This window comes from Notamacropus eugenii, chromosome 1 (assembly GCF_028372415.1).
Source record: "Notamacropus eugenii isolate mMacEug1 chromosome 1, mMacEug1.pri_v2, whole genome shotgun sequence".
Lineage (NCBI taxonomy): Eukaryota > Metazoa > Chordata > Mammalia > Diprotodontia > Macropodidae > Notamacropus > Notamacropus eugenii.
The window spans coordinates 192,688,064-192,711,852 of record NC_092872.1 but is presented as its reverse complement, the minus strand read 5'-3'; the positions used below and the strand labels follow the sequence as shown (position 1 = coordinate 192,711,852).

General features: G+C 35.1%; 1 protein-coding gene across 7 annotated transcripts in view; it reads right to left on the bottom strand.

The window, feature by feature from the left end:
- The window catches only part of TDRD1 (tudor domain containing 1), a 73,291-nt gene that overhangs the window by 40,360 nt on the left and 9,142 nt on the right, over positions 1-23,789 (bottom strand). For 5 of the 7 annotated variants that reach the window (XM_072623113.1, XM_072623145.1, XM_072623128.1 and 2 more), the window contains 11 exons: positions 23,139-23,196; positions 16,084-16,413; positions 11,507-11,565; positions 10,764-10,911; positions 8,269-8,374; positions 5,515-5,578; positions 4,649-4,753; positions 4,190-4,372; positions 3,593-3,736; positions 1,984-2,155; positions 820-906 (listed from right to left, as the gene is read on the bottom strand). In XM_072623113.1, coding sequence (XP_072479214.1) covers positions 820-906; positions 1,984-2,155; positions 3,593-3,736; positions 4,190-4,372; positions 4,649-4,753; positions 5,515-5,578; positions 8,269-8,374; positions 10,764-10,911; positions 11,507-11,565; positions 16,084-16,381 — 1,366 coding nt within the window. In that variant the 5' untranslated portion in view covers positions 16,382-16,413; positions 23,139-23,196. The remainder of the gene's footprint in view (positions 1-819; positions 907-1,983; positions 2,156-3,592; positions 3,737-4,189; positions 4,373-4,648; positions 4,754-5,514; positions 5,579-8,268; positions 8,375-10,763; positions 10,912-11,506; positions 11,566-16,083; positions 16,414-23,138; positions 23,197-23,789) is intronic. The other 2 variants (XM_072623130.1, XM_072623137.1) reach the window with 1 other exon arrangement.

Here is a 23,789-nt window from a genome sequence, read left to right as displayed (position 1 = left end):
AAGAATCAGGAAAATCAATTAAAACCCTCCACATTCAATCTTCTGTTCTGCTTGGTCTGAACTCCAAAGAACATGACTCCCCTGTGCCAGGTACCTCCTAGAATCAATCCCCTCCCCTTTCCAGCTTCCTTTTGTGTGTTGTCTTTCCCCATTAGATAGTAAAGCTCCTTGAGGTCAAGGGCTGTATATCTTATTTGTATCTCCAGTGCCCAGTACAGTGCCTGGCATAAAGAAGGTACTTAATAATAGTTTACTGAATTGAAAAATCCATGTTCTGATATTTATGACCAAGGAAAAGTAAGAATCTCTCTGAACCTTATTTTTTTAAGTAGAACTAATTCTATTTTCAATACTTCTTTCATAGGGCTATTATGAAGAAAGCATTTTGTAAACCTTAAAAGCACTATGGAAATGTCCATTCTTATTTTAAATAATGTGGTTTACTGAAGAAGTCTGGCCTTTGACTCCAGGGGGACCAGACGTTGAAGTCTGCCTCTGGTCACTTAGTGTCCTCTCAGTACCTGATCAACTGTCCAAGATTGAATTACACAAGTAAGTTTCTGAACCTCATGCCAACAAAAGAAGTCTATCCTCTCCCCCAAATTATTAAGTATGACCTCATTTAAAACAAAATGAGAAAAATATTTCTTCACAATTAAATTTAAGAGGGTGACTTACTACACATGGAACAAAAACTATATGGTGTGTGGGGGAAAGCAATAATAAAGAGATTTTATTCCACAATCTCAAACAGGAATAATTATCTCCATCTGAAGTCAGTATTATTGACAAAAATATTTCAACAACATTTATACTCACTTTTATCTGAATTTTGCACCTTGGAATTTTGTCCCATGGATCTCAAACCATACCCCATTTCCAAAAGTACGTGGTCTAAGTGTTTTCCTATATGATATAAAAAGGTGATTATTTCTTTTAAAAATATGTATCTTTTTATCAAATAGTATGGTACAGATTACACATCTTCAAATATTATTTGTCAACAAATGGGGTACAAAGAACAAGACTTGAAATATTTAGTAAATGAAGGTCTTTTGAGCTTACGGATTCTGGGAGATAGCTAGCTATTTAAAAAATAAAATTAAAAAATGGGAAATGTTGCATAATGTAAAAAAGCATGAACCTTAAAATAGTAATTACTTAACATGCCTAAAGGCTATGTTCAGTGAGAATTACTGAAAATACAGTAAAAGTAAGATTATCAAGTTTTCTGAAGAGATATTCAAATATTGATATTTTAAATTATACATACATATCAGTCAAATAGTGGTAAATCATATAACTAGCTAATAGTTAAAAAACTTCTATAAAATGTGTTTTCTAAAAGGCCTGACAAGAGTTAACAGCGATTTCTTTTTTTTGTTTGAGTTTTTTTCGAGAGAAAATTGGGGTAAAGTGATTTGCACACAGCTAGTAAGTGATTGAGGCCACATTTGAACTCAGGTCCTTCTGAGTCCAAAGCCCATGCTCTATTCAGTTCCCGTAATTTCAACATATATCACGTAAATTCAAAATCAGCAATGATGTGATATCAGACACTGAAAGGGAAATCAGTGTTAAGTGTAGAATATTAACTGAATTCACTAAAATCCACCATTTCAAATTCATTAGGCTTGAATCCAGGAAGACTAGTTTTAAATTCTACAAGTCTAGAATACAAAGTTCTTAAAAAACTTATAAAGGCCAATTATTTTTAGGTGCTTACAGTACCTGCTTAATACAGTGATGAAATACAAATCTGCACAGACTGCTCAAAGAAACTTTACTGACCAGACTTACACATCAATTACTTAAGGGAAGGAAAGAAACTCTTTCCCAAATTTAAAAAAAAGACTATTAAAAATGACTGGGATGAGTCTCATGTTTCCTCATCTTCTTCTTAGCAATACTTGGAAAATAAATGAGAAAACTGAAATGTTTTAAATTCTACAGACGGATAGAGAAATTATTTTCTGATCTTACCAGAGCCTGGAAGCAAAACATCAACAGCAAAAGAAATCATTTCTTCTTGTAATATATCAAGAATTTTAAAAGAACAATACTGCTCTACTATTAAAGGTTTAATAGCATCGGTACACTCATCATTCCAACTTCCTTCTGCTGGGATTACACTGGCAACAAAGCATTTTATGGCCTGAAAGAGATGAAAGGTATTCTAGAGAGAAAGGATGGGCAATAACAACTGATTTTCCTCTTTAAGAACCTATAAAGACAGTGAAGTTTGTGTTTTACATTGAAGCATTATCCAGAAACCTCAAATTTTTAAGTAAAATTTTAAAATTTCATAAAAAAACTTTTCCTTTTCAACCACTGTACAAATACGCACTACATCCTGTTTATTTGTAGTTGTTTTGGTTTACAGAAATCACAGGAGTAAATCTTTTTAAAACCCCTTTATTTTATGTCATATGAAACAATTTTTAACTTAACTGCAGGCTCTAGCTATAGCCTCTGGGATAAAACATAAAACTTCTATTTACTTTTAAATTGTATTCTATTATTTCCAATTACATTGTAAAGGCAATTTTTAACATGCATTTAAAAAATTTTTTGAGTTTCCAAATTTCTCTCTTCCTCACCTCTCCCCTTCCCTAAAACAGTAAGTAATTTGATATAGGTTATTTATGTGCAATCATGTAAAACTTATTTCCAATATCAGTCATGTAAAACTTCTATTTTAGGCTTTTAAAGCCATTCACAGTCTCTCCAGCTTCATTGTATAGTATCTCATCTTCATCACACTAAGTCTGACTACTTGTAGAAAAGATGAACAATTTCAGAATTTCTATGACTAAATTACATTTAACTAATTAAAAAAATAAAACTATATACTAAGAAGTGCAAATAATCCCTCATCTGTGATCAAAACTTTAATAAATACACATATTTTTTAAAAGGAAAAACATAATTAAATATTTATTAAGCACCTACTATGTTTCAAGGGACAGAAACATAATGAATAGATCCCTACTCCTAAGGAGAGAGAAAGGGGTGGGAATGAGGGGGGTTCTGGGGGAGAAGAAGGGGGCAGGAAAGAAGAAGAAAGGAGAAAAAAGGAAGAACAGGAAAGAAAATGAGGTTTTCAAAGAGTATGCATTAATGTTTTACTACCCCAGTGCTATCCCTCAGATGTAGTCAAAGGACAGAACAAGCAAAGATAATGTTGCATACGTGAATTCACAATACAACCTGCATATTAGAGCACTAAAACTAGTCATTCCAAAGTAATACATCTCATGCCAACAATTACTAAATTAATTTGGGTATAATCAATCAACATTTATAACTTGTCTTTCAAATATGAACAGAGATCTATACGTTATGATCTAGGAAGCATGCCACTAAGATAAAGGAAAAAGAAACTGGGTAAGTTTTGTCATGTTACATGCATTTTCAAAATCTAAAATTCCCACAGATTTGATAAAATTTTGTAATTAATATTCTGGAGGGAAAAATATCACTCCTAAAACCTGTTCACAGTGCCCCATTGAAACCTGTAGGGAAATCTTGGATTCCCTAGAATTAAATCTTACACTACTAAGAGCTTAATGGAAAACAAAAATGAACTCACACAGGGGGGGAAAAGTTCAATATTTTTGTTCAGCTGCTGAATCTGGCTTATTGGAATAACCTCTCCATTTCCATAATCAATATATAATACGTGTGCCTTCTTCTGCTGCACATCAACATCCTGTACTATTACTCTGTTCCAGGTCTACAGGAAAATGAAACATACTGCTTTGTTATAAAATTACAAAATCTGAGACAAAATTCAATTAATCTATGTTTTACACAAATGGAAAGAAGTCCCATAACTCTAAGTAGGCATTAAAGAAAAACTTGTTTTTTTTTTCTTTCCAAGGAATCTCAAGAAGCCTCTCTAAAAATTTATTACAATTACTGTATATTTTAGGATGTGCAATGAAATATTTTATCTGAAATATTGTCCATTTTATGTTCCAAATGATTATATACAAGCAATTAAAAAAAGTCACTAACCTACAACTAGCAAACAGTACAAGTATAAAAGAGGAAATGAGATTAGACTTAACTCTTAATAGATTTTTTTTAAGCACTGGTATCCCTACTGATTATTTAAATGATAAAGTGGTAAAAAAAAAATGTGTACAGTAGTTATTACTTATTATTGTTTCATTTTAGAGATTACCTGATCCACAGAGTACTTGGCAACACAGATTTCCCCTTTAATAGGGATGTATTCTTCTTGAGGCATCACGTTCATATATGATTCTTTCAAACTTGTAGAAAGTTTTCTGATACATGCTAAAACTTCTGAAGAACAGATCTGTACATAAAATTCACCTGGGTGCTTGAATTCAGTAACTGTACCCTTTTTGGCAGTAAGAATGAAAATACACAATTACTAACATTCAACCGCAACATAAACTTCTTAGAAACATTTTATAAACAAAAGATTCAGACTATTCCCAACAGCTTGCAAATGGAATCTATATTAAATATTTTATCAATGAAAATTGCAAAGAAAAGTATCATAAATTCACCAAGTATGGACAATGAAGAAAAAAAAGGTGGCTGGGGATATAAAAAAAGTAACCATTTACAATCCTTTGAAAATGTTTGAACACATTACGTAAGTAATTAATACCTTTACTTCCATAGTTTTTCTTAGTTGCAGATTTTGTAAATCAGAAAACATTATTTTCTTAGTACATCCTATTATTTCTGTGGTGATTCCAAGTTGATAATCATCCTGTTTAGAAACAGAAAGTTACTAACTTAAAAGGTCTGACTCTCATGCTATAATGCATGGAGCAAAAATTCCCAGAATCCTTAAAAGCAGTTTTACTACTCAGACTTGAGAAAAATTAAATCCTAAAAACCAACACAGACAGTCTTTACTTTCATTCTACTCCAAATATTCAACAAATACTTTAAAGGAAATATGTGATGTTGCCCAGCCACAAAACAGTCTAAATTTCTAGTAAATAAAATAATTTATTCTGTGCTTCCTTTTTCATACATGGAAATGTATATTAATAGTATCTTAACATGAACTTTTCAGAGGTAGATGAAAGCTTCATAATTATATAGAGAGTAAGTAAAGTAGGCTGTACAAAACTAGGTTAAATAACTTGTTGAGGCTACATTTGTAGTGCTTTGTAACGATCTAGCCCACATATTAACAAAGAATTGGCATCAATGGAGTGACTGCCTTCCTATATATTTGTTGAAAGGTCAGAACTCACAATTGGAGAGCATACATAAAGAATTCTTTTGGAACGAAGGGAGGATTCTCCCTGGAGAGATTTAAACAAATTTTACAAATGATTTCTGGCAACATTTGGCTCTACTCTTAATACTGTATATAATGGTATACCATTGCTCCATCAAAACTATTAAAAAAGTCCAAAGAAGCAAAGTACATTGATGATGATAAAGTTCGCTTACTTTGAATTCAGCAAAAACTTGGTCCAAATTCTAAATCTAAAGGTAAAGAGAAATGTGTCATACCTCTTTATTTACTTCTATTTTCTTTGTTTCACAAGATAATTTTGTATCTTCAGGTTTAGGGAAACTGGAACATAGCAAATGATTAAAATATTAATACTGCAGAATTAAAGAAGCAAATAAAACACAATTATTCTTAAAAACAAAAATAGCTTCATGTCTCTACAGGAAAATGTAACAATAAAGTAAAACATTAACTCTAAGTTAGGAACACAACGAAGCATGGCTGAACATCCAAAATTTTCCTTGATAGCTGAGTGATAATAAAGGTATTATCATGGTTCTCCTCAATACTACTTAAAGAGGTACTGAAAATTACACTGTATTAAAACTGATTTATTTACCTACTATTTATTATGTCATGTCTGTAAACCACCATACTAGGTGCTAGGAAAAATAAAATCTAAATAAGACATTCTCTTCCTTCATGGAGTTTCTAATCCAGAAGGGGCCTTGCACATTTGTTGAAATGAATGACAAGCAGACAAATAATACAATAACCATAGTGCAGACTACATATATAATAAGCCCACAAGAGAAGTTCAAGGTGAGAAGGAAAGATAATTTCTGAAAGGGAGGAGAGTGAAATAATTCAAAGGCTTCCTGGAAAAAGTAGCATTAAATCTGGGTTTTGAAGGACAGGTAAAATCGCAAAGAGAGAGACGGGAGATAAAGGGATTTCCAAGTAGAGAACATCTTGAACACAGTTACAAAGAGGGATGGAAAGTCTTGATCATGTGCAAGGAAGAGCAAATAGGTCAATCAGTAAAAGTACTGCACAAGTAAAAGGCAGGTGCTATAAGGTAAAGAAGAGAGGAGTGAAGGCAGGCTAAAATGTTTATTTGGTAGGTTGTAGAGAGTCACTGAAGTGATCTGAGCAAAAGAGTCGCATGTGAGCGGAGTACAGTTGAGACTAATCTGACAGCAATGTGAAGGACAAATCCAAGAGGGGAAAGACTGCAGGAGTGTGTGTGCATGCGTGTGTGTGTGCGCGTGTGTGTGTACACGCTCATATTTAAACTAGGCTGCTATAAATGAAAAAAGCAAAAACAAACACAACAAAAAACCTTACAACCTGACAGATCTGAAATATGCTGGACCTAGAAACTACAGGACTTGATAACTGATTAGATATGAGTACTGAGGAAAAGGGGAGTCAAACTGAGCATCAGTTTTGTGCTTAAGGGAGTGAGTAGGGAAGCTAGGTGGCACACTGGATAGAGCACCAGCCTGGACTGAGGAAGACTCATCTTCTGTGTTCAATTCAGACACATCCACAGCTGAACTTCCTTTCAATTTTGGCCCAGCTGTTTCATAAGTACTAAAACTACTTGTAGTTGTCCTCCACTCTTCCCCAGCAGTGTACTGGACACTTTCTAACCAGAGGGTTCATCATCCAGTGTCATTTCTTTTATCATTTTAGTACTGCCCGTGGGGTTTTCTTGGCAAAGACAACGGAATGGTTTGCCATTTCCTTCTATTTATTTCTTTGCTACAAAAGGATCATCTTTTGTCAGAACCCTAGGACCTGTCCATCTTGGGTAACCTTGCAAGGCATAACTCACTGAGCTACACAAGTCTTTCTGTGTAGTGATTCAGCGGGAATCTCCCAATACCAGAATGGGTAAAGGGGCTGAGACCCAGTAATGCTTAATGCCTTCTGTAACTCTGGGGAATTAGCACCTGAGTCAGATCAGAAGCAGAGCTTAATTGTAGGGTACCTGGACTAACAGATTCTAGAGATTTCAAATGGTGAGATGGAAGAGGTACTAATTTCTCTTGCCCCCCCTACAATGTTTCTCTGTCCTAGCTGAATAACTCTTCAGCCCTCTAAAATGAGGTCCTCGAACTCACAACTCCTGCCCCCAATCCTTTCATCACCCGAGTAAAATGAGAAGTGTTGAGAAGAAAATTTTCTATTTTAAGAAATGCTTGAAAGAACTGAGAGGATGAAGCCATCAGAGTGCTATACTGAGTTCTTAAAAATTCTTTTCTAAATCCTTTTTTTTGTATGATGAATATGTGTGTGAGTACAGTGTAGAATGCTATGAAATACAGAAAGTTGGTCAGATTGAAAAGAATTTCTCAGATATAGGTAGGGGCAAAGACTTATAGAGATTCCCATAATTCTGATATTTTATTTTCATTTCCTAGCTAAATTTTGAACCATGGCCAGCATCACAGTCCTATGAGAAAGAACAATGGAAAAGGAGAGCAGGCTACGAACTTGTAGGCAAGCACCCTCTAATGAGCACAGGAGACACTGTAACCTTGGGAAAAGACAGTGCAAACACACCTAAACAAGACAGGCTCCAATACAGCCAAGGGGTTGGTAGCCTGAGGACAAAGCCGCCCCTGACTGAAATGTATTCCATACTAGTTAACTGATAAAAGTCTCTGAAGAATGTAGAAAGCATGGAAGTCAGCCAGAAATGATTAGGTTAAGTTTTAGCAGTACCACCAAATGGACACATCATCTACATCCCCTGTCACAAGGTATAAGATAAAAGGAAAAAAAGGCAATTAACCCTAAGAAAAAGATAAACAGTACCTGGAACTTCAAAATATTAATGTCTTCAACAGTAAAACTCCAATAAAACTAGTGTTTATAAATACCATATATATATATATATATATATATAGAGAGAGAGAGAGAGAGAGAGAGAGAGAGAGAGAGAGAGAGAGAGAGAGAGAGAGAGAGCGCGCGCTATATATTGATCTTTCAGAGTTTTAACTCTAAAAATCTCCTATACTCACTTTTGTTTAATAGGTTTGCACACAATGCTGTGTGCAGACCAGTCTCTTCTCTGGCATGCTACACAGCAATAGTATGTTTGCTTGCACTGTGAACATCTCAGGGATCCTAAACAATATAAAAGTAGTTTACTATGACGTTTCAAATCAAAATCCAAAATTTTAATAAATTAGAATTTACAATTTTTTCAGTAATATCCTGTCAGACAATCTATCCTCAACTCCCTAAGATGGAAGTCTAAAGAGAACAATGCTAGTTTATGATATTGTCTATGCCTTCAGTCTGTGTCAGGATTAAATAATAATATAACTATTGTGACAAATGAGCCCAACTAACTAGCCCCCAACTGTGAGAAACATGATCACCTTAAACAAAGTAAAATAGATGTTATGAAATCAGGAAAGCTTTTCTTAATCTTTAGGTTCATTCCCCCTGAATGGACAGGTAGCTTCCCAAGTAAGGTTACAGGAAGATTACAATTTGTTCAGACCAATGGAAGCTTCTTCTACTGTTCTGAATTTTGGACTCCCGCTACACCATCTATTGCCACGTGACTTCACGTTTTCCTCTCAAACACCTCATCAAGCGGGAGCACAAGTTTCTGACCTTTACTCTGCCCGTGCTAAGTCATAACTCTGACTAACCTGTGGAAACAGAATTCCTTCCTCTGTTTCCTACACTATTAACAGTTTAATTTATTAGCATACTAATTTCAAAGTTTATTTTGCAAAAGTTTTGACTGATCCCTAGTGGAAGATTCAAGAATGCATTAATTAAGAACATCAAAATTATTATACTAGATCAAACCCAAACTCTACCCTCCTATTCTGTTTCAGCAGCAAAGAGACATGTTGTGGAAGCCATTATCTTTCTTGCCACCAACCTCAAAAAATGATATGATAAAAGTAATAATAATATAATAATAAAATCCTAGTTTCCTTTACTAATTTAAGGAGTAACAAGTCCACAGCAGATTGCTTTACTTTCTCTGAAGCTCTATTTTCAGTTTGTACCTCAATCTGGGAAAATAAATGCCACAGTATGCCCTTCTTCTGTCCTCCAAGTTCTCCCTAAGGCTTTAAGCAAAGTCTGAAGCGCACCTTTCGAATATACTAAGAGGTGCTCCTTACTCTATGAGGACAAGGCACACATTTGTGAATCTCCATAGCAGCGATGATTACACGGACTCCCTACCTCACAGGGTTGTATAAGGACCAAATGAGATAACAAGTAAAGAGCCCTGCAGACTTTAAAGTGCAATCTAAATGTTAATTGCTACTGCTTCCGATGTTGTTAATGGAAAGAATCTTGGGACCTGGAGGCAGAAGAGACCTAGGTCTGAATCCTGCCTCCGATGTCTAATAGCTATGGAACCATGGTCAAGTCACTTAATTCTTGTCTGTTTTCCCATTAGTAAAATTGAGATAATATGTTGCTGTAGGAGCAACAAACTCTTTTGCAAAGGCTGGTTTCCCTTTCAGGGGACAAGGAAGCTATGAAACCATTTCTGTGAAGAACTTTCTGGTCTGAAAATTCTCTCCACCTATGTGGACTGGCAATTTATTTCTAACTCAAGTGTTTTAGACAGTTGCCCAAGATCCTAAGAGGTTGGGTGATCTGCCCAGAGTCACGTAACTCTTCTGTGTCAAATGGCAGGGTTCAATTCCAGGTTCTTGTTCCTTAGACCAAAGCCAATCCTCTATTTACTCTGCCATATGGTCTTAAAGGTAAATATTGAGTATTTCAGATCACACAGAATCACAGAATTTGGATTGGAATGCAAGGTATGATTGAATTTTGTTTCCACAGAAATTATATAAAATTATAATTTATACAGATGGCTAACGTCAGAAACAAAACTGCTTGTAGAGGGAGCAATGGGGGAGGTCGGCTGCTTGAAAATCAGCATATCTATTACTTTTCTTTGTTCTGAAAAGGCCTCTTCCTACATACCAAAAAAACCCTACAAGGTCAGCTCTGATCAACAAAGGATAAGGATGAGAGCCATAAAAACACCTTTATTACTGAATAAATTAGGACTATTTTGTGGCAGCTGCAGCAACCAGAAATAACACAGAAATTGCAAGAGTAACCCCTGCATCCCCGAAGCACTAAGAAAGAGGTCTGCTGGCCCATTAAATTGGGCTCCAGGATAACCTATATGCACAATCTATGTAATTACAATAATCTGGATTCAAAGCCAGGTCCTCTAATTCCAATTCTAGCTGTCTGGATATTGTGGTCTATTATAGTAGTTAAACCCCATTCTTTCTGTGAATCCTATTTCTGCCTAAAATGCATCACAAGAAAGACCCATTTTTATTAAAAACAGGCAAGCAACTTTTGCTATGCCATTACATAAGAACCCACATTGAGTTAAATTTTACCCTATTTTCTTTTCTAAGAGATTAGAGTTGTGCTGTTTATGTAGTTTCAGGAATGCTTAAATACACGCACTCTCTATATCAAGAATTCTCAAAGAAAATGACACACTTACCATAGAGCCCACACCGATGGCAAGTAGTTGACCGAGGTGATGGTATCAATGAGTTAAATAGTTTAGAATCATAGTTTAGAGACAAAGGATTCTCACTCAAATTCTGTAGCATTTTTGGTTTTGCAGGAGACAAATGAGTACTAAGCTTCTATGAGGAAAAGATAGCAGAATTAAAATTTGGATATTTTCAAAGGTTAAGGGGATGGAGATTAGACTTTTGATAGAAGGACTGGCCAGATAAGGAAACTCTCTTTGTCTTCTCTACAATTTATACATACCAATTTTTTTTTTTTAATCAAAATTCTCTTTAACAACTTGGTGAAGCCTATGGACCTCTTCTCAGAATGTTTTTAAGTACATAAAATAAACACAAAGGAATAGAAAGGAAACCAATTATATTGAAATAAAAACATAATTCCCACCCCCCATCTAAGTGTATGCTCCCTAAAAATCTATTCTACAGATTCGTGGCCCCCAGGTTAAGAACCCATTTTGAGAGCTGCCCAGTGAACTTAGAGGTGAAGTGCCAAGGGTCCTATAGCCTATGTCAAGAGTGGGACTTGAATCCAGGTCTTGTCTCTAAAGTCAGCTCTCAATTAGCTTTGCCAAGATACTTTTGACGAGACAAAGGTTTAGTAAACTGAATCTAAACATGATTATTCCAATTTAAGGAATTTCTACCTCCAATGTGATGGTAGATTTTTAACCAAAAAAATAAAAAATCAAAAAACTTGATAACTCACAGTGTTCAATTCTTTGGTCGACAAATTGTTTCCACTGTTTAATGCTGCTACTGAGTTTCCTGGGAAAGAAAAAAATAATACTTCTACATAGTATTCTTGAATAAAACAAAAATAATGCTAAAATTCATTTAAATGAAAACCCAATGCACACTATTAGGAATGATTTTTTTAAATCTAAGAGATATTTATTATAAATGTTCAGAAAAAAAGTTCCACTAGAGCACCAACTGTATTTATCTAATCTTTGCATTTCCACCTGCAGTGTTCTGTACATATACATAATAGGTTATGTAAATGTGGGTATAAAGTGGCAAGTATAAAATAAGCAATGGTCCCGATTTTCTATAGGATGAATATGGTCTAACAGTAATGTTATTCGCAAAACCTGTCTCTGAAAAAAATTATTTCACTAAAAAAAAGGCTTTACTAGAGAAATACAAAGGAAAAGTTATTTTATAGATTGAAATCTCAGTTGTTTCAAAGTATGTGTGACTTCATAAGAGTAGCTATTCCCTTTAATGGTGCAAGTCACAACCTGTGTGATTCCTATACATGTCTTTAAATCCTCCATAGAGAATCTACCCAAAGTATGGAAACCAACTTCTGGATCTTTAGTATCTTATGGACACTGGTACGGCATTCAGACTGACAGACTTCTTTCCTGCTTTAACGAATATCCTGCTTCTCCTTTTCTGGTGTATTTGTCCTTGCTGACCCTTTTACACTACTTCTGGAACTGGAATTATGGCTAATTTGCAGTAGCACTTTTCTACCTGTTACATATTTCTCTTTAGGTCATGTGTAATTTTAATTATTCTGAGATCATAGCGTTTGACAACCTGCAGCCAATATGTACAACAGGGGTACAAAACAATAGGCTTTGGCAGTAGTTAGCAGCTATGTTCAAAGAAGTGCTATGTAACTTCTGGAATGCAATCCAACCCTCGTTCCTTCACAGTCCATTTACAGTGCCTGTCCAGGATACAAATGTACTAAGAGACTAACTCAGTGGACTTTCCATGCATATATGTCACAGTGGAAGACACATTCTTCCAATGTTTCCCATGAGGAAGTCAATCTCTTTCGAAAGGTGTGGCTCTCACCGAGGCTGGCCTTGTGGTCTTTAAGGGTTCAAGATAATGCCATAAAATGTCAAGGGCAAATAAGATTACCTGAAGAAACTGCTTATCAATGGGCAAAATTCTCCTGTTTGAACTTTGTATAGAATACATCCCAAGAATATGGATATTGGAAGAACACACAATTCCCTGTTTTCTCATTTAATATTGAAATCAGTAACTATGATAATAACATGAGCTAACACTTTCGTAGCTCTTTACCAGTATTATTTCATTATTTTACTTGATCTTCACAGCAACAAAGTGAATTAAAATCATTATTATTTGCATTTTACAGATAAGGAGAGTAAGGCTGAGAGAAATTAAGTGATTTGCCTTGGGTCACAGAATTAATAAGTGTTTAAGGCAGGATCAGTGGACTCCACACAGAATATTGTATATCTATATTGTAGGTAACTTGTGTTTTGTCCTTTGTTTTCAAAGAGGACATGGCATTAAGATGACTTGCACTTGACTTGGATCTGAGTGAGGGAGGGCTGTGTAAGATTACCAACCTCACTTTCTCCTCCAGATCCATCTAGGTCCAGGGACCAGATATTCATCAGGATGACTGGAGATGGCCCAGGATGCAATGGGAGGCCTAAGATCTTATCAGATTCTCATTGAGTGAGATACACCCATTCAAAGGATAGGCTTCTTTAAGTACTTGCTCTAGGGATGGCCCCTTCTAAATGAAAGAAAAAAAAACCAAACTGGGAGGGGAAGACCCTCAGGGTTCCTGGGTAAAAGAGAAACACATACTATTTAGTAATTACATTCACTCTATGCTAGGTGGGTGAGGACCTGGTGTCCAATCTATGAGCTCTGGAGTGAAGTGGGCTTAAAGCTCGTTCTTTGAATTAGAAACATAGCCAGTAAACCCGAAGGAGAAAAGGCAGCTTTTCGTCGTGGAAGTGTACCTGCCCCTGAGGAGGGGAAGGATAAAAGGGGAGAGGTTGCTCACTCACAGGCTATGTTTGTCCTTCCTTCTTCAAGAGGACCATGACATCAAGATGATGACATGGCATAGTAAAGAATACACTGCATTTGTGATCATGAAGGAGGAGATCAAAATCTACTTCAAATACTTATTATCTGCAGAACTCTGCCTCAAAGTTGTGAGGATCTATGTAAAGTGCTTTGCAAACTATGAAGTACTATATAAATAATGCCTATTAATATCCATCATTCCATCCATTTAATCATCTATAAATGATTAAACCAAGTTCAAAGAGATAAAATCTGTAATTTATTCTTAAAAGAATTTAATATTTATAAAAATCCTTTAAGGCTTTTTGCTGTACTGGATCAAATGATTAATAAACAAATAATAACAGACATACCAGGACCTTTTGTTTTCTATGCTTTTCAGTTAACTGCATGATTAAAGGGGTCTAACGTCAAACGCTACTGGATTGACTATTTCCATTCTTTGTTTCATGAACAAAGTTATTTTTGAGGTGTTTATACACCATACTCAAGAGATTTTGTAGAACTGATTAGATGATCTATTCTTCAGGAATCTGTGATCCTTTACATTTTTCAGGAATCTTTATTTTCTTAAGATATTCTGAAAACTAGATCCCCATGTGCCCTTAAAAGTGTGCTATCTTCAATGTGGATTTCTTCTGCATATACTGTATAGGAACCAGCAAGTCTTCACAACTCCATTTCTTCGCTGCCACTGCATCACCTAATATAAAATCACTGAGACGGTGGAATCAAATATTGTGATCCTATTATCAGTAGTGATGACCATGAACTGCCAAAATATTAGAACAAATTAATTTTAACTCATGTCTATTGATCATCTTTCCAGGTTCATTCATATATTATCTTGGGATGTTCTGCCTTAATTAGGTCTCACACTAAGCACTCCTCAATTAAAAGGGTCAAGCAGGTAGCTGCCTATAATCACATACAATAGGTTCTCATCAAAATTTACTTCCTAAATGATACTGGTTTTAACTGGTGCTTTAACCAAACAATCATCTCACCAAAGAAAAGAAGATGAAACGACCAACCAGTCTTTTCTTATCTGTTAGGATATAACCACTTCCATCTTTGGAGATATTTAGCATCCACACATCTAGGGCTGATGTCACTAATTCATTTAAGTGGGCTACACAGCAACACTTCAAAAGATTTATGATTTCATCAGTAAGTATTCTCTAGACAACGTAGATCACAAGTCCTCTACTCCTTAGTAGATAGACCACTTCATCGGCTTCTATGCACCATAACTCTCATAAAAAAAGGTCAGCTTATAGTCAACTTTCTCATGACGTCCCTCAACTTAACTATGCTAGTTCTATATGACCATTCAGAGCTCATGTTCTCATAACACAATGTAATGGTAATTTAAATGGGAAGATCTTTCCCATCCATCAATAAGTCTTTGTAACCTGCCTGGGTCACATGGAAGCCTGAGTTACATGGAGCCTGTAGTGGGAGGAATTTGCTGAACAAGCGAAGCAGGAAGTAGGTGAAACTAGTCAGAGCTGAGAAAGACAGAGAAAGTAGGCAGCTGGCTGTGAGTGAGAGAAGGGGAGCCTGTCTGTGGAAAGGCCCAATAACGTGTATAGACTTCTTGATTACTATAATGGATTTCTTTGCTGCTATGATGGATTTGGCTTTCTGGTGTCTGAATAAATGTTTTGGTTCCTGCTTCCATGTGGAGAGTCTATTATATTTTGTGATTCAGAAATGTGCTGGCATATATTCATAGCTGCTGTAGGAGCTGTGAATATCACACTGGCACTACACACAGTCTTAAAAACCCAAGGTCATCATGACAAGATAAAACACTAGTGTAGGATTTCTGTGGAAAGTTTGCATATCTGATTCACTTCACCATTTCAAAAACCTTTATCAAGCCCCTAGAATGTACAATGAACAAATTTAAGTGCTGGGGGAGATTCCAAGACAAATAAAACAGTCTCTGTCCTCAAGGGACATTTGATGTCATAGAAGAAATACTAATAAATGTAATGCAAATTAAAATAATGACACATGTATGAGAGAAGTAAAGTGCCAGTAGATAAAATGAAGGTGAAAACTTTTAGCTGCAGAGCTAGGCAAAGATGATGGAAGCCTTCAAGGAAGAAACATACATTATGAACACAACAGATCAAAACATAAAACAGCAGTAATATGTTTAAGCTACTATAATTTCACAAGCAAAACTAGTTCATAATCACTCTATATAAAAACTCGATTTCTGCCTACCATTACTATTTTAGCCATGAAGGCGATTCAGAGAGGTAACAGAAAGATGATTTCTGTATCTAAACTTACCTTTAATTTATATTTTGATTTTTAAAAGTAGTCAGTTAAAATTCCAGACTAAGAAGACCTTACTAAGGTTCTGTCACCTATTAGGGTATGGTGATACACATCTGACAGGGGCTGCAGAAACATCTAAAGCAAAGATAATCAAAGGCTGCTATATTAAATCACCTGTTGTTGTTTTCTTGTCAATTTTTGATCCAACTGCTTCTTTGTTAATACAGTTAGGGTTAGAAGGTGCTGAACTGCTTTCACAACTAGCAAAATATCGTTTAGTTTGTTCACAAAACAAAAAATTTTTTTTGGCAATTCCCAATGTTTTACTTCCATGCTCTGGGCTTTTCAACTTAAAGTTGGGATATGATCGAGGGCTTCTTAAAGGTTCATGTGGAGGCTTGATTTCATTCCTCTCTATATTTAATTGCTCTGTCACTTTGCAAGCAGATGTATCTGAATTATTTCTTGACATCTTACCAAACTGAAGTTTAAATTCATAGATACCTGAGGGAAGAAAAATGTTTAAGAGACAGTTCTTTAAATTAAATGTATTACAGATTAACTATTAAGTTAAATGTTTCTCTACATTGCAAAAACATAGCTTCAAAGAGCATAAAAGGCAATATGTTTTATTCTCCTACATTTATAGCACAAATAGTTTTTGTTCATAAATAACATGAATAGCACATGAAACATTTAATGCAAAAAATGTATAGCTAAATTAAAATTAAGAGGGCATTTGGTCAACTATACCATGCAACTCAACATTTTTTATAAAAAAAATCATATCAGTAACAATATCTGATGAAACAGAATTCAAAAACAATGGCATTACATAATGGCAAAACGAAATAATAACATGGTAATAGTTCTCAATTTATACACAAACAATTCAACAGTTAAATTTATTTTGTAAAAGGTCGTGACAGAAGAAGAAATAGATAACAGTGTACCAACAGTATAACAATAGTATGAGACTTTACTGTAAAATTGTTACAATAAAATGATTAACAATAAATCAAATTTGAACTGCTTACTTAATAAGCTGGAATGAATATATGTGTACACACATATGTGGACAAAATGTAATATATACTTTTCAAGTACACATGAAAACTTGCAAAAATAAATCACATACTAATTCAGAGAAATCATATGTAAAATTAAAAACCCAGAAATTAGAATTTAAAATATAATATAAGCAAAAGCTATACAACTACATGGCAGCTAAAAACAGTAAGAGTGAATGTTAAAAAATTCAGAAAAACAATTAAGATTTAAAAGATAATAACAATACCATACATCAAAACCTATACGGGGCAATTAAAGCATTCCAGGAGGAAATTTATACTGCCAACTGCCAAAGTTGGTAAGAAAAAAATGGGAAAAATAAATCAAGCTTAAAACATAAAGCTCTAAATAAGGAACAATATAAATAAAACAAGTAAAAATCAAGAGAAGATAAAAATAAGAGTAGAAATAAATAGAAACTGATTTTTGGACAAAATAAAAAAATTCATAAACCACTATGAAATTTAATTCAAAAAAAGGAGAAAATACAAATCAACAAAATTATAAATTGGAGATAAGAAACATAAAAGAAAACAAGAATATTACTACAGAATATTACATATAAATACATTCTGACAAATGTGATAGCTAAAAAAAATGATTAACTACGATGATCATCCTACTGAATAAAAGAAAACACCTATTAAATGCTTATTATGTACCAGACACTGTGTTGAAGTCCCCAAATTAGCACAACAGCAAAAGTATAAGTAGAAAAATTTGCTAACTGAAGAAGGACAAAGACAAATGATCAAAGAATTATCCCACTGCCCCAAAAATTAAAAAAATAAAACAAGATCAGGAAGAGTGTTTCAAACTTTCCAAGAATAAATAATTCCTTTTATACAGATTATTCAGTTTATGAATATAGAGAAAGAGGGAATATACCTTTCATGAGGAAAATATGGTGTGAATTTAAAAAAACCACATAAAGGCAACATAATGAAAAAGAAAATTATATTCCTATCTTATGAATTTACATGTAAAAATTTTAGACTTATAATTAAGCAGGCCTTTCCCTAAGCATAAAAGGTTAGCTGAAAAAAAGAAAACCTATCTATTATCTTCCAAATAAAAAAATATTGAAGAGACTTTATAGTACTAGACAAAGTCATAATGAAATTTATGTAGGAAAATAAGCAAGAATATCAAGAAATACACAAAGAGAAAAGAGCTGAAATGTATTCTTGCTTACCTAAATTTTAAAACATAATGCAAAACAAGTATAAAAAGCATCTGATGAAGTGAAAAATAGAAAAAAAAAATCCACCAGTGCTCTAGATATACTAGCTGTCCAACTAAGTGAATGACAAATATTAATGTTATAACAATTATTCAAAGAAAATGGTCAACCTCACTTATATTCAGAGATGTAAACAGAAGCAACTAGAAGGTACCACCACCTCATAACCTATTAAATGCATCACAATAATAATTCAATGCTAATGAGACTGTGCAGCAACAGGTATCTTCTTCCAGCACTGCTAGAATTACAACCTTGTATCAGCTTTTTGGAAAGCAATCGCACTAAAAGTTTAAAAACTAATAAGTCTTTGAATAGTTCCATAGTTGGGATTTTATACTCAAATCATAATCAAAAACAACAAACCAGCTCTCTGTACAAAATTTATTCTATCAGCATTATATGCAACTGCAAAACAAAACCCCAAACCTAGAAACAATCTAAATGTCCAATAGGTGAAATGTTTAAGTAAAATGTAATATGCTGATGTTAATAGAATACTATATTGTAATTAAGACTTACAAGTATGAACTATATTAAAAAATCTGGAAAGAACTACAGGAAATAGAGTGAAAAAAGTAGAAGTAGAAGAATGCATATACATTAACTACAACTTTGTAAGAATAAAGTTGATTGAAAATGAAAGAATATGAAAAAATTCTCTAAATTACCAGTAATTAGAGTGATGCAAATCTATGCAACTTTAAGGCAACTTCACACGTCACAGACTAAGAAAGATAACCAAAGAGGAACATGACAAACACTGAGGGGACTGGGAAAACAGATAGACTAGCAGCATACTATTGAGGGAGCTACCAATTGATCAAGACATTCTGGAAAGCAATTTGGAACTACGTGTCAAGTTACATAACCCTCGACCTAGCCTCACCAATATGAGGTGTATGCCCCAAAAAAAGCAAAGAAGGGAGGAGGGGAAGAAAGGACCTACAGATAACAAAAATATTTTTAAAAGCAGTTTCTCTGAGAGCCAAGAAATTGGAAAGTAAAGAGGTGCCCTACTATTGGGAATGGCTAAATAAACTGTGGCATGTGAACGTAATGGATTATTATTGTGCCATCATAAGAAATGATGAAATGAACAGGCTCAGAAAATGAGAAAACCATTATGAACTTATGCAGAATAAATGGAGGTAGACTTAGGAGAATGATTTATACAGTAACATTACAGACAAAAATAACTGAAAAGCTTTAGAATTCTAATCAACAAACTGATAAAGTATAATTCCAAAGAATAACGACAGAACTTGTCACTAACCTTGTGACAGAGGCGATAAATTTGAAATGAAGACATACATGAACAGGTTTAGACAAGGCCAATGTGGGAATTTACTTTGGCTGGACTACGCGACTAAGGTACTAGGGGCTTTTTTTTTTTCCACTTGCTCAAGGAGAGCAAAAGTTGGTGAGTGGTACAAAATAATGTTTCAAAAACAAATAAAAATAACAGGATATTTATGCTATGATGTGTCATATTTATTCCAATATAATTTATTGCTGTTTAGTGGTACTGCTCTGAATTACAACTCAGAAAGACACTACCAAAGAAGAATAGTGACACGATAACTTCATCATCTTGTTAATAAAAACATTGTTTCAATGTCTTACTTTGGTAGGGTAGGACTGCTAAAGATATTAGCATTATTGGTAATGAATGGAGAGTATTTATTGAAAAAATGTGTTCAGTGGACTGGATTTTTATTGTTTTATTTTTAAATAATTGTATTGCTAAAAACATACAGGCTGCATAATAAAATTTCTTTTAAAATTTTTAAAGAAAGATTTTCATCCAAAATGGTTCTCTAAAAAAAGGACAAAGAATGTAGATGAGAAAAGAGAAACTAAAATATTGTTATTAGCTTATGCACCGAATTCAATTGTATATTGGTATTAAGTAAATTAAATTGACATTTTATTAAAAGCTTAATATTCAACATTAAAAAAAGAAAAACTTTCTTTACTCTTGACTATGGGGCAATAAATTTTCATTATTTTAAACCTGACACAAACATTTCACATAAAAGCTTTAAAAAATCTATTAGAAGGGGAGGAGTAGAAAGACAGAACTGTAAAAGCTCTCCTCCATAGCCCATAAAATACCTGTAAAAATGACTCTAAACAAATTCTAGAGCAGCAGAAGCCACAAAACGAGAGAGTGAAAGAGATTTCCAGCTCAAGGCAGCCTGGAAGGCTGACAGGAAAGGTCTATTGCTCGGGGCTCAGAGTGGAGTGCAGCCCAGCGTGGGCTGCATGGCATGGCAGGGAGAGGACCTGCAACAGGCTTCAGGGAGCTACCACCAGCAGCAGTTCTCAGATTGCTCAACTCACAAACTCCACAATCAGCTTGAAAGGTCACCTAGAAAGCTCTTTCACTCAGGAGAAGGGAACGTGGCATGGACCATGGGCAGCAGCTACTGCAGCTGCAGCATCCATTTTTGGAGCCCTCCGCCTACCGCCCCTGGGGAAACTGAGTAGCTGATCTGAATCTCAGCCCTGAGTGGCGGCCCTGGGGTGAGGAGAAGCACTGGGCTGGCATGGTAGAGCTGGTTGTGGAGAGGGAATTCTACTCACAGATTCTGGGCAGAAAAGTTTTTGGTTGCTCCCAGACCAATGCACAGGCCAGAAGAGGAGTAACTGCTCTCACTTGAATGTGCCACCTTGGAGGAACTGAGAACTTACAGGTCCCCAGAGTATACCCTCCCTTGACAAAGGACTCAAAAGTCAAGTAACTGGCTGGGAAAAGGTTCAAAAAAGGGGAAAAAAAAATAAGACTATAGAAGTAGCTACTTTCTTGGTGAACTGGTATTTTTTTCCATTCTTTTGGATGAGGAGGAACACTGCATACCATCAGAGGAAGTCAAGGCTTCTGCATCCAAAATCTCCCAAATAAATACGCAATGGTCTCAGGCCATGGAAGAGCTCAAAAAGGATTTTGAAAATCAAGGAAGAGAGGTGAAGGAAAAACTGGGAAGAGAAATGAGACAGATGCAAGATAAGCATGAAAAGCAGGTCAACACCTTGCTAAAGGAGACCCAAAAACATGCTAAAGAAAATAACACCCTTAAAAATAGGCTAACTCAATTGTCAAAAGAGGTCCAAAAAGCCAATGAGGAGAAGAATGTTTTAAAAGGCAGAATTAGCCAAATGGAAAAGGAGGTTCAAAAGCTCACTGAAGAAAATAGTTCTTTAAAAATTAGAATGGAGCAGATGGAAGCTAATGACTTTATGAGAAACCAAGAAATTATAAAACAAAAACAAAAGAATGAAAAAATAGAAGATAATGTGAAATATCTCACTGGAAAAACAACTGACCTGGAAAACGGATCCAGGACAGACAATTTAAAAATTACGCGACTACCTGAAAGTCATGAGCAAAAAAAGAGGCTAGACATCACCTTTCATGAAATTATCAAGGAAAACTACCCTGATATTCTGGAACCAGAGGGTAAAATAAATATTGAAAGAATCCACTGATCACCTCCTGAAAGAGATCCAAAAAGACAAACTCCTAGGAATATTGTAGCCAAATTCCAGAGTTCCCAGGTCAAGAAGAAAATATTGCAAGTAGCTAGAAAGAAACGATTCAAGTATTGTGGAAATACAATCAGAATAACACAAGATCTAGCTGCTTCTACATTAAGGGATCGAAGGGCTTGGAATATGATATTTCAGAAGTCCAAGGAACTAGGATTAAAACCAAGAATCACCTACCTAGGAAAACTGAGTATAATACTTCAGGGGAAAAAATGATCATTCAATGAAACAGAGGACTTTCAAGCATTCTTGATGAAAAGTCCAGAGCTGAATAGAAAATTTGACTTTCAAACACAAGAATGAAGAGAAGCATGAAAAGGTAAACAGGAAAGAGAAATCACAAGGGACTTGCTAAAGCTGAACTGTTTACATTCCTACATGGAAAGATAATATTTGTAACTCTTGAAACTTTTCTCAGTATTTGGGTAGTTGGAGGGATTTTATACATGCACACAGAGCACACGGTGAGTTGAATAGGAAGGGATGATATTTAAAAAAATAAAATTAAGGGGTGAGAGGAATATATTGGTAGGAGAAAGGAAGAAATGGAATGGGGCAAATTATCACTCATAAAAGAGGCAAGAAAAAGCTTTTTCAATGGAGGGGAAAAGGGGAGGTGAGAGGGAAAAAGTAAAGCTTACTCTCATCACATTTGGCTTAAGGAGGGAATAACATGCACACTCAATTTGGTATGAAAATCTACCTTACACTATATAGGAAAGTAGGGGAGAACGTGGCAAGTGGGGTGTGGGAGGGATGATAGAAGGGAGGACAAATGGGAGGAGGGAGTAATTAGAAGTAAACACTTTTGGGGAGGGACAAAGTCAAAAGAGAATAGAAGAAATGGAGGGTAGGATAGGATGGAGGGAAATATAGTTAGTCTTATACAACATGACTGTTATGGAAGTCTTTTGCAAAACTACACATATATAGCCTGTATTGAATTGCTCATCTTCTCAGTGGGGATGGGTAGAGAGGGAGGAAGGGAGAGAAGTTGGAACTCAAAGTCTTAGAAACAAATGTTGAGAATTGTTTTTGCATACAACTGGGAAATAAGACATACAGATAATGGGGTATAGAAATCTATCTTGCCCTACAAGAAAAGAGAGAAGATGGGGATCAGTGAAGGGAGGAGTGTGATAGAAGAGAGAGCTGATTAGGGGAAGGGGTAATCAGAATGCAGGGTGGTTTGGGGTGGGGGGAGGGGAGAGATAGGGAGAAAATTTGGAACTCAAAATTTTGTGGAAATGCATGCTGAAAACTAAAAATAAATAAATCAACATAAAAGTAATAAATAAATATTTTTTTTAAAAAGAGCTATTACAGATTATTTTAATGACTACTAAATTTAACATGAGAGTACCTTGCTTGTCTGTTTATCTGTTGTTTTTTCTAAGAATCCACCTTGAAATTCCACAAATCTATAAAAGGGAAAAAAGGGTAAAGAATCTCAATTCAATGAGGCTTATTCATAACAGGCAATTTTAAATAAAGACCTTTGTCTTGCATTTCAGATCTGTGATTTCATTGGTTTAGGGAGTTCCCAATACCAACACAAGTGTCCTGTTACTTAAGAGTTCTTTAAGAGCTTTCTGAGGCACTAAGAGGCTAAAGTGTTTTGCTCAGGGTCACATCATCACTATGCTTCAGAGACTGGACTTGAACCCAACCAGGTATCTCCGACCTCTAGGCCCATTTATTAGGCTGCTTTCCAAGTACAGAATTCAGTGCCACAAAATAAAATACTCTATATTCTACCTCAACATGGCTACTTTCTGTTTCCACACAGGCCATTTCATCTGCTGCCCCTATGAGTCTGCACCTGTAACAACCAGTAATTGGCATTTGCAAGGTACTTTCTAAATATTATCTCCTTTTATACTCAACAACCACCCTAGAAGGGTAACCCTAGCTAAGTGCCTGAGGTCAGATTTCATCTGGGTTTTCCTAACTTCATGGCCAGTATATTATCCCCAGTGCCAACTAGCTTCACTGTACTTTTTATCACTTAAAC